The following is a 10748-nucleotide window of genomic DNA, read 5'->3' as shown; positions in this document are numbered from 1 at the left end:
CACCCACGCTGGACGCTCATGCCCCACTCATACAATGGCAACCCATTCCTGGCCACCCTCTCAAGCCTGCTCCCCTGTTGATCAAGGACAGTTGGGACCCAAATTTCCGCCAGCCTCCCCTGAGCTTGGCAAAATCAGCCTCAAACAAGTCATCCGCCTCTTATGGGGACTACAAACCCAAGTTGACCACATCAAGCAGACCCTCTTGGAACAAAATGAAATTAATCAAGAGGTTTGCACCAACGTTGAGAACATCTCCCAGACAGTCAATGTTGTCAAGGATGGGCTTGCCCAGCTACAGCTCACTTGGGGTCCCCACACCCCTGAAGATCAAAAACCCCCTGCAGTTGAGGAAACCCCCTGGGCTGCGCCCAAAGCCAAGCCTATTGGCAAGGCTCTACCCTTCCTTGGGGCCCCAGCCCCCATCATCTCTACAGGGGCCCCCAGGCGCAAACCCCTCACCCTTTTCAACCCTTACCCCTCCTCATCCTTCCCTTCAGGACCGGCTCCAGCAGCCCCTACAGCACCTCCAGCAGCGCCCCAAGCCACTCCGGCACCGCCTCCAGCCCCCTCTACCGTAAAGGTGGACCACCCAGATGCCTTCAAAGGCAAGATTGGCTTGGAGGCCAAACAATGGCTAACACGGATGTTAGCTTGGGTTTGCCTAAACCAGAGGCAGTTCCCCTTGGACCTGGAGGTCTTGAGCTTCCTGTTGATGAACATGACGGAAGCAGCTGGGGCCTGGGCCCATCCCCATCTGGACCAACTAGGGTCCCACCGCGCGCTCATCCAAACCGTGGATGAGTTTAAAATTGAATTCCTGGCCGCCTTTGGCAACCCAGATGCTACCAGAGCAGTGGAAAGAAAAATAACCTCCCTCACTCAGACCAGCACTTGTGCCAAATATATCACTAAGTTCCGCACGCTGCAAATGGAACTCAATTGGAACAATGCTGCACTCCGCAGCCAATTTGCGCGGGGACTTCACTGGGAGGTCCAAAGACAAATTGCCACAAGGGAGAGGCAACCCTGTACTTTGAGGGAACTCCAAGATGCCTCCCTCATCATTGACAATGCTCTCCGCAAGGAGAGAGCCAGCCACCCACAACAGGGTAGTAAGCCTGGTAAAACCTCCAACACCCCCAACCAGGGGGCAAATACTGGCCAACAGGCCACCAAAACCAGCCCCCTCTCTTCCAATCCCAACTATGTCTTGGAGGAGGAACGCAACTGCCGCCATGCAGAAGGTCTCTGCATCAAATGCGGCAAACCAGGGCACAGGTTTGCCAAGTGCCAGACCAGATGGAAGGCCACCCCAAAGGAGGATAAGGGGAAAGCCAAAGAAACCGCCAAATTAGGCAAAGACTCAGAGTACCAATTGGGAAAAGAGTAAGGGTCTCTGCTGCCGCGCACAAGAACCCCATGGACATTAGTAATAGTTGTATAGAAGTCTGTCATGTATCTACTGCTTCCAAATTGTCACCCCTTTTTACCATCTCTATACAACTAAAGCAAGCGGAACCATTAGAAGTCCTGATTGATTCAGGCGCAACATCCTCATTCATGCACCCCCGCACCGCGGAATCACTCTGCCTCCCGCTCATTGATCTCCCCACACCACAAACCGTAACTATGCTTGATGGGTTGAGCCCCCAGGCTGGCAAAATCTGGAAGAAGGCAACTCTAACCTTCTCCCTTGATGGCAAACAAATGACCAAGACCTTCCTCATTTGCAATACAGGGTCTCACGCTGCCATCCTGGGATTGAAATGGCTAGACGCACATAATCCGGAGATTGATTGGAATTCACGTACTCTCTCCTTTCCCCACACACCTCCAGAACACATGGTCATTGCCAAAGAAGAGGAAGCCAATAAAAACCCCCTTGAAGGAGTCCCCCCTGAATACCACCAATACGCCAAGGTATTTGGGGAAGAGGAATTCAACAAGCTTCCTCCACACAGGCACTACAACATTGGGATTGAACTCACAGAAGAAAGCCCCTTAAACTCTCCTCTCTATAGCATGATGGATGCCAAATCCGCTATGCTCAAAGACTGGCTCAGGGATGAGTTGAAGGCTGGCAAAATCCACCCAAGCAAATCTTCTATCAGTTCACCCGTGATGTTTGTACCCAAGAAGGATGGTTCCCGCCAATTGGTTGTTGATTACCGCCGCCTCAATAACCGGACAAAAAAGAACATCTACCCATTACCCTGCCCCAGTGACCTAATGGCCCAGCTCTGTGGTGCCAAGGTTTTCACCAAACTAGACCTGAGGTGGGGTTACAACAACGTCCGTGTCAAAGAAGGTGATGAATGGAAAACAGCTTTCCGCACCAAGTACGGCCTTTACAAATCCCTGGTCATGACCTTTGGCTTAACCAATGCTCCTGCAGCCTTCCAACACTTCATGAACAAACTGTTCAAGGACCTGTTAGACGTTTGCGTCATCATCTATCTAGATGACATCCTAATTTACTCAAAGGATGACGCATCTCACACCCAACACGTCCACAAGGCCTTACATTGTCTGATGGAAAACCAATTGTTCTGCAAGGTGTCCAAATGTACATTCCATGTCACTTCTGTGGAATACTTAGGGATAATTGTGTCAGATAAGGGCTTCAGTCTGGACAAGCTAAAGATCCAAGTGGTCCAAGAATGGCCCATGCCCACTAAAGTCAAAGAGGTGCAGTCTTTCCTTGGATTTGCCAACTTTCTCCGTTGGTTTGTTGCCAACTTTAGCCACATGGCAAGACCCCTCCACAACCTGGTCAAGAAGGACACGCCATGGAAATGGGACACTAGAGAACAAGAAGCATTCCAGGGACTGAAAGATGCCATCACCAACGCTCTGGTCCTCTGTCACGCCAACCCAACTAAACCATATTTCCTGGAAACAGATGCATCCGGCGCAGCCTTGGGTTCCATACTCAGCCAACAACAGGAAGATGGTTGCCTACATCCTCTTGCTCTGAATGAAAACGGGATGCTGAAACCTCAGATGAAATGGGTTTGGGGATTTGGGCTACTTTTTGCATCAGAATGGTATTATATTTGGCACAATAATAAGTGCTTTTTGGGATGTAATGTTAGTATGTTTAGGTGTCCCCTTTTTGGTACAATTTCAAGCGGTCCAAGAGCTGTGTTTTTCTACCTTTTTCCGACAAATCGACATATCTCTAATGTCAGACAATTTGTACGTCCTTGCCCAACCAGTACACATCCAACATTCAGTCTTGTTTTCTGGTACGCCGCATATAGCCCCTTCTGGTACAAATATTACTATCTTCTTGACTCAAGCCCGTGTACGCCATAGGGAAAACCCGCACAAATCAGTAGAGATGACTTGACCAAAACTCATACGTTAGGCGCAACACAAATTGCACAAGATAGTGAGACAAACAAGGGTATATATTCAATGCAATACGTATGGATACCAGCACACACAAATTGAGAAAATCAGACAACACGCGGAAAACGGCTCACAACATGTAAGAGAAAATGGACTGCAAAATTGCGTGTACAACTAGGACGTTTTGAACTGGCAGACAGTAGGATTCAAACGGAAACCACTCCAGTGGGGACTGAAAGAAACGGGTATTCAGTAACAATTCAAGAAAAGAGAAAAAACAAAATTGAGCCAACATATACCTTGTATCCGCAATTATGCACCATTGCCATCACCCTCCGCTTCATGAAAGCTGTTGTCACTCTCATGAGCATCCTCGGGCTCCTCTGGTTCCAGCGGCTCCAAAGGCAGTTGCGCAGCCAGTTTCTTGCCCTTCCCCAAAGGCTTGGACAGCGCGGTGGACTTTCAAAGCGCTGCAGAAGTTTGATCCATGGCAGCAAGAGCAGCATTGCTTGATTGCAAGCCTTGCCTGCGCATCGGACGTTGAACGTTGGGGTTGGGCCCTGGGTGGTTGGCGTGGCAGTTCACAGCATCAGTGGCGTCAACTGGGGGAGGTGTTGGCAGAGGCACCGGCCTCATTTTGGGCCGGATTGACCGCGTACGCAGAGGCGCAGGCGCAGGCTTGCTGTCAGTGGGACCGTTTGGCTTGGCCGTTGAACCATCAGTGGGCGGATTGATGTTTGGAAGCTTGCGCTGGCAAGCTGGAGCAGCAATATCTGGCTCCGTGTTTGTGCTGGTACCGGTGGGCGGCTTGGTCAAAGAGCAGGTAGGGCCAGGCGTAGGACGGGTTTTGGCGGCGGTGCTGGTTGTTGCGCCGTTTGCCTTTGACTTGGCTGGGGCCTTGGGCTTGGGGGCGGGTTTGGATTTGGGCTTGGGCTTGGGTTTAGGCTTGGGTTTGGGTTCAGACTTGGGTTTGAGCTTGAGTTTGAGCTTGGGTTCAGGCAAAGGCGGGAGCTTGGTCTTGCAAGCCCTCTTGGGCTGGGGGAAGGATGCGGAGGCAAGGGGATCAGGAGGGAGCACCAAGTTACAAATGGGCGCGTCTGGTGATTCCTCTTGACAACGCTTGAGCTGGGAAGCCGGTTGTGGATTGGCATAGGAGCCAGTAGACACCGGCTGAGTTTGACGCAGACATGGGAGCTTGACATGAGCTTGCAAGATTGGCACTGAGCAATGTAACGCACTTACAAGTTCAGCCTTGATCTTTTGCCGGGGTTGCTTGGGCTCCGTGTTGTTGAGGTCCATAGTAGCAACATTAGCAGGCTCAACCAAATTGAATCAAGCCAAGGCAGGGTTGTCTGTGAGAATGCGTTACCTAAGACCAACACAACCCCCATAATTGGACTTACCTAGATTGGTGTTGTCTAAAGCAAGTTCCAGAGCGAGTGCCTGCTCCTCCACTTTGCGCTTGGCTTGTAGTCTGTGGCCACGCCGGTGGTTGAACTTTGTTTGAAGAAGCCGGGTTGTTGCCCAGCAATCTTTGAAGTTCAGTAAGCCCAGGATACGTTTCTCGAGCCACAAAAACAATGAGAAGATAGAACATGTTGACCAAGAATATAAGACTCACAATGCGGCTTCCAAGAGCCAGATGGTTGCCGCTTTGCCGCTTCCAGATCTTGGTAAAATTGAACCCACAGAGGCCGGCCACTTGCCGTGCTGCATCCTACAATGAACAAGGTAAGTGTCAATGAATCAATGTATGAACAAACGCTAACCTGCATGTTGAGCCAAGTCTCCCAATCCGTTGCGCCAAGTCCATAGCGGATCCGGGCAATTGTGCAATTGGTGTCCTTCTCCGGAAACAGGATCCACCAAGGAGCATTGACTCCCACAATGGGTGGGAGATCTCCAGGCCTCTTGGCGGGTTGATCCGTGACAGGAGCTGGACGGGGGTTGGTGTGAAGACAAGCGCTGGATGGGCCGGGACCGTCAATCGGGCAAGAGGGATTGGCCGTGCAAGAGGCGTTGGCCGTGCAAGGAGCGTCAACGGAACGGCAAGGGATGGGCGTACAAGAGGTGTCATGTGGTTGGGCTACGTTGGCAGCAGCGCAAACAGCGGTGGCGCAGGAGGTGGATGCCAAGCCAGATGCGCCAGGAGTTGCGCCCAACATGCGGTCAAGTTGACGCATCATTTTTTTGTGTTCAATATGGGACTGCTCAATTGCAGCCTTCAGCTTGCGGATCTCATCTGACATTTTTGAGTGTGTTGGCGGACAATAACGCATAGGCAAGGCAACTCACCAGATTGGGCATCACAAACGGCACGCAAGGTGCGTGGGTCGTCTTCCTTGGCTGGGTCTGGCTTGGCGTAGTCGTCGTAGTCACCTTTGTTGTTGTAAGGCCAATATTTGGCCAAGTCTTGACCCTCCGCGTCCAAGTTGTAGCTGTCGTTGTTGTCACCCTCCTTGTCCTGCAAGTGCAATGTGACCAGTTGGCCTTTGGCCTTTGCCAGGGTGAGCTGTACGTTATGGGTTTGTTTTTGGCGTTCATTGTCGTGATCCCAGACGCCGCGGGGGCGGGTAGGAGCTTTGCCCTTGCCTTTTGTGTTTTTTGCGTTGGTCATAGCGTTTGAGAGACAAAAAAAAAGGGGATGAGGCACTGGAGTGAGCAGGAGTATTAGAAAAGCAAGAGTTCAGCTTACCTTGTGTACGAGCAACGGGACCATATAGGGCTGGGGACACAACTGCACCACATATTGTCGTGGTCAAGTTGCTGTTTGGTTGGATGAGACTCCCTCCAATCCGGAGGGAGTCCTGACCCGGTAACCGGAGCCCAACAATTGGCCGGAGTAAGAGGGCTGTGTGCATAGCAACAGCGTCCGGCTCCAGTCAGCACCGGGGTATCAAAACAAGACAATTTTTACCAGATTTTGTATGATACCTGTTGCTCTGCTTGCAATTGAAGGCTATTTGGTACGTACCTTGGTGGTTTTTGGGGGCATTGCTAACCTGTTGCATTACAGGTTCTAAGGGGCCAAGGGACTTGTCCCTGATTATGTGAGTGGTTGTATGCAAACATGCCACATCACCTACCACAACATCCCTCTGACTCAACGCTGCCCAGCAAGGCTCCCTCCCGTTGTAATGGCCATTACCGCCGTCAATTGCATTGACCACCAACACGTCAACAACAACAACAACAACAACAACAACAACAACAACAACATCCACAACAAGCTTGTCCACACTCCTACTGTGAAACTCCCCTATGCCAATCTCCTCAAACTTGTTTACAGCGTGAGTGATACACCGGTAAGATAAGTTTTTCCTGTTTCAATTATCCTCTTGGTTCAACGCTAACCTCACACTGAGCTCCACAGTGCTTTTGGTTGCGGAGGGGCTCTTGCCTCTGCAATTGTTCACTGTTTTTGGTCACAGCCGCTCTTACTTGTCCGACTCAGCCGAGATGCGCCTTTGGGCCTATGCTTGTTGCTCCCACGTCCTCTTTGGCTGCCGCTTTGCCATCCTACCCCCTGCCCAACTCATCCTTGTTTACCTCTGGGTGTCTCAGCCTACGCAGCAGCGGTAGGATTTTTTTGTTTTAACCGTTTCCAGAGGTTGACCAAATTGTATTAGAGGACGTCTAGCAGTATGGATCAGCATTAACCCTACACCTCCCTGAGCCGCACTTGCTCTTGTTCTCTGTGTACGTCTTATATATATTTTATCCCAAATTTTAGTGCTAATAACCTTGTAGTATGACATGCAGCAAACAACATTGTTCCGGGAGCAAGTGCTTTGTCTCCCTACGCACCATCTGCCGCCATCTCAAGCACGGGTGCAACCGTCAACGGCAACAACACTCTTGCCTGGTTGCCGCCACCAATGCCATTATTGAGCGTGCTTTGAACAAAGGTTGCGTTTGTCTGGACCCAAACCCACGACCTCCTACCCGTCTGTCTCGCCACTATGGTTGGCATGAGCCTCCGCGTAGCCCGCCTCCTCCTGCGCTGCGTGACCGCTTGGCTTGCCCACCCAATGACCCGCTGGCGGAGCTCCCTTGGTACTCTCCAGAGGTTGCACATCCGGATTTTTGTCATGACACCTTTGGTGTTGGTCCTGGTCCCGCCTCCCGTAGCGCCTCTCCTCAATTTGCACCCCAAGTCCCCAGACCCCCTCCAGTTGACAAAGATGACAAAGGTGCCCAGTATACGTTGCGCAATGCCTTTCCTTGGCTTGACAACCTGAATGCCAAAGAGTACCTTGTGAACAAGTTCCTCTTTCAGCTTGTGCATACGGTTGGTAAGTATTTCCCATTAACCTAAGTCAAATTAGAACCAAACTGATTTGTTTTCCTAGACCACAAACTTCCTGACCACCAACAACTTCTTGTCCAGGTGTTCAACCTCAAGGTCTTGACAGACATCAGTGGTATATCCTACAGCAAGCTCCGCCGCGCCTTCCCCAACCAACTTGGCAATCTCCCCACAGAGTCCAAGCTCCAAACTTGCATTGGGGTTATCTCAGGCTTACGTGGGAGTGGCGTTGACTGTTGCATTAACTTGTGTGCTGCATATACTGGTGCTTACGCCAATGAGGTGATATGCCTGTATTGCTCTGAGCCACGCTACCAACCCAACCCTTGCCGCCCTGATTGCTGTATTCCACGTTGGCAATTCCAATACATCCCCCTTGTGCTGCAGCTCATTGCCTACTACCAAAACCCCCTCATGGCACGCAGTATGCAATATTGCTTGGAACGGCGGAGGTCACCGGACTTATTATTGGACATCTTTGATGGCTCATTCTACCGCCAGTTGCTGGGCCGTTGTGTTACTGTTGGGGCTGAGACCCTTGACCACCACTACTTTTCTAAGCCAACGGACGTGGCTCTAGGTTTATCAACAGACGGCTTTGGGCCCTTCAAATCCTGCAAGCAAACCTGCTGGCCTCTGATTCTCTTTAACTACAACCTTCCACCCTCAATTCGTACGCAACTGCAGCACATCCTGTGCATTGGGGTTATCCCTGGTCCAAATGCACCAAAAGAGCTCACAACTGTTATAACCTCCTAACATATACCATTAGAATCGCACGATTTTTCTAATATTTTTAGTATTTTTTACGGACTCAATATCTCATGTTTTTCAATCACGTGATCTCGGCGCTTATTCATGCCAAGATGCCGTGCCAAGGGCGCTTAGGAGAAATCCACGCTTCTGCGCAGCCCGCAGCACGCTTCTCATTTGTCTTCTGTACTTCTTTTCTCACACGCACAGACCATGTAGATAGTGTGCTTTATCTATATATACAGCAGGGAAATCGCTTGGAAACCCCAAGTCGATTTTACCTCGTCTCTTACTCATTAGAGAAGGTACCCATCCAGCTAAGTAGCCGGCCCTAAGTAGTTCACAGACGTTCACCACCCCCTTTACCTACCACACCTCCCAGGCCTCAGGCCCTATTGTCGACAGTAGTTAGAAGTAGAAGTGCCTTAGGCGCTATTAGTATAGCCTTAGATAGTTATCTTACATAAGCTAGTGTAGTAGTACGGCCTTAAGCGCCCGTTTTCACCAGCGTGTACCCACCTTACAGTGGTGTACAACATTGTAAAATTGACTTCTTGTAGGCTTGTTCGACAAGGAGAGGATCCCCTGTACTAGCACAAGGGAAATCACGTGATCAGGGCCACCTTGCGGGGTAGAATAATCAAAAACCCCCCACCCTCACGTAGTACCAAATTGCTATAAGGCAGAAGGACTCTAATCCCCCGCATACCACGTGTTTTGCTGGAACACAGTAGTTAGCAACCTTAGTCAGCTGAAACACCCGCTTGTAGAAAACCCGCTCATATCACGATTGCCAGATCTGTTGATTTGTTGTAGGGACTATTCAACGCTAGGTGCTTGACGCAAAGGTTTAGCGCCCACCCACTACACAAAAACCGCTCATAAGTCCTGTATCAGGCAACCCATTCCCCCACGCCGTTTCACAATTCCATCCACACGCTCTGGCGTCCCACACCCATACTCCCGTCCCCCCAGTTGCTCCTCTCAACGTTCCGTGGCAACCCACTCCCAACCACCCTCTCGCGGCCCATCACCCTCTCCGCAACACTTGCCCGGAATGGAACCGGAGCCGACCACTGCCGCTCTCCTTGAGGCTATCCTCAACCTCACCAACCAAGTTGGGTCCTTGCAGGCCCAAATATCATCCCAAGGCCAACAGCTCGCAGAGCTCAAAGCCATATGCAAGGAAACCAACAACCTTGTTGGTGACAAAGACCAGGGCGGAGCCCAAACCAAGCCTGGCCCATCGACTGGGCCTATCACCCCTCCTACCCATTCAGGGGGGGAAGCTCACACTCCAGGCACGGTTAGGCCTGGGCTCAAAGCCCCATTCCGCCCCTCAAGAGGAACAGGTTTTGATTCAGAGGACGAGGAACCAAGGCTCCCCAAAAAGGAGCCTCAAGGAACGCCTAGAAGGCACTTGGGGTATCTCACTCCCTTTGACGCAGGGTCCAGCGTAAAACAACCCAAGATGGACCTCCCCAAACCCTTTAAAGGTGACACCAGGGGACGAAAAGCCACTCAGTGGCTCGATCGAATGATGCTATGGGTAGCTCTCCATTGCAATCAGTTCGACGAGGAAGAACAGATGGTTGTGTGGATTTTATACCACATGACAGACAAGGCCGCTGACTGGGCCCTCCCCATCATTGGGAACATCATCAAGGGCAAGGGTAACCCTCCTACCACCATCCAGGCCCTAACAGCCAAATTCAAGGAAGCCTTTGCCAATCCCGACGCCAAACAAGCCACCGCTAGGAAAATTGCTGCGCTCACTCAGACAACCACTACGTCTGAGTATGTTACCGAGTTCCGCAATCTTATGGCAGAACTTGATTGGAACACTGAGGCGTACATTGCCCAGTTTGTGCGCGGTCTTCACTGGAAGGTGAAGGAACTCCTGTCCACCAAGGACAATATCCCGGACGACGACCTTGAGGCTATATTTGCTGCCTCCGTCAAAATAGACAACATTTGTTGGGAAAACGAGGAGAACCGACCCAAGAAAACCCCCGCTAAGTCCCCGGTTTCCACAGCCACCACTTCCACCACCACCACTCAACGGGTCCGCTTATCAGAGGATCCTAACTACGTCACTCCGGAGGAAAGGGACCGCCGCCGCGCATCTGGGCTGTGCGTCAAATGTGGGCAGAAGGGCCATGGAATCAAGCAGTGTCCCAATGGTTGGAAGGCCACTCCCAAAGAAACTGCCAAGGTGGCCCAGGACAAGTCGGAAAAAGAGTAAGGCCAAGAGCTACCGTCAAGCCCTTGGTCTCTAATTTAGAATTGCATGTATCAGTCTCAGAATTTGTAAATATTGCAACGGACT

At 51.1% G+C, this 10748-nt stretch overlaps 6 protein-coding genes across 6 annotated transcripts; 4 read left to right on the top strand and 2 right to left on the bottom strand.

Annotated features, from left to right (window-relative positions):
• Positions 1–34: 34 nt before the first annotated feature.
• On the top strand, positions 35–1393 carry RhiXN_06991 (Retrotransposon-derived protein PEG10; the record flags this gene model as incomplete). Its single annotated transcript, XM_043326807.1, has 1 exon — positions 35–1393. The coding sequence occupies one exon, from the start codon at positions 35–37 to the stop codon at positions 1391–1393; it is 1359 nt and encodes a 452-aa protein (XP_043185279.1).
• Positions 1394–1422: 29 nt separating this feature from the next.
• Positions 1423–3355, top strand: RhiXN_06990 (Retrotransposable element Tf2 protein; the record flags this gene model as incomplete). Its single annotated transcript, XM_043326806.1, has 2 exons — positions 1423–3050; positions 3322–3355. 2 exons carry the CDS (start codon positions 1423–1425, stop codon positions 3353–3355), a joined length of 1662 nt encoding a protein of 553 aa, XP_043185278.1.
• Positions 3356–3819: 464 nt separating this feature from the next.
• Positions 3820–4656, bottom strand: RhiXN_06989 (uncharacterized protein; the record flags this gene model as incomplete). Its single annotated transcript, XM_043326805.1, has 2 exons — positions 3820–4527; positions 4600–4656. The coding sequence occupies 2 exons, from the start codon at positions 4654–4656 to the stop codon at positions 3820–3822; spliced, it is 765 nt and encodes a 254-aa protein (XP_043185277.1).
• Positions 4657–4689: 33 nt separating this feature from the next.
• On the bottom strand, positions 4690–5974 carry RhiXN_06988 (uncharacterized protein; the record flags this gene model as incomplete). The annotated part of the gene is made up of 5 exons (XM_043326804.1): positions 4690–4709; positions 4761–4920; positions 4979–5074; positions 5127–5599; positions 5653–5974. The coding sequence occupies 5 exons, from the start codon at positions 5972–5974 to the stop codon at positions 4690–4692; spliced, it is 1071 nt and encodes a 356-aa protein (XP_043185276.1).
• A 520-nt stretch (positions 5975–6494) lies between these two features.
• RhiXN_06987 (Transposase family tnp2) lies at positions 6495–8425 on the top strand (the record flags this gene model as incomplete). Its single annotated transcript, XM_043326803.1, has 5 exons — positions 6495–6647; positions 6789–6935; positions 6998–7056; positions 7108–7652; positions 7710–8425. 5 exons carry the CDS (start codon positions 6495–6497, stop codon positions 8423–8425), a joined length of 1620 nt encoding a protein of 539 aa, XP_043185275.1.
• Positions 8426–9476: 1051 nt separating this feature from the next.
• RhiXN_06986 (Retrotransposon-derived protein PEG10) lies at positions 9477–10664 on the top strand (the record flags this gene model as incomplete). The annotated part of the gene is made up of 1 exon (XM_043326802.1): positions 9477–10664. The coding sequence occupies one exon, from the start codon at positions 9477–9479 to the stop codon at positions 10662–10664; it is 1188 nt and encodes a 395-aa protein (XP_043185274.1).
• Between the last annotated feature and the right edge of the window lie 84 nt (positions 10665–10748).

Source organism: Rhizoctonia solani, chromosome 13, assembly GCF_016906535.1.
Source record: "Rhizoctonia solani chromosome 13, complete sequence".
Classification (NCBI taxonomy): domain Eukaryota; kingdom Fungi; phylum Basidiomycota; class Agaricomycetes; order Cantharellales; family Ceratobasidiaceae; genus Rhizoctonia; species Rhizoctonia solani.
The sequence above is the reverse complement of the archived record's forward strand: the minus strand, read 5'-3'. Positions and strand labels throughout refer to the sequence as shown.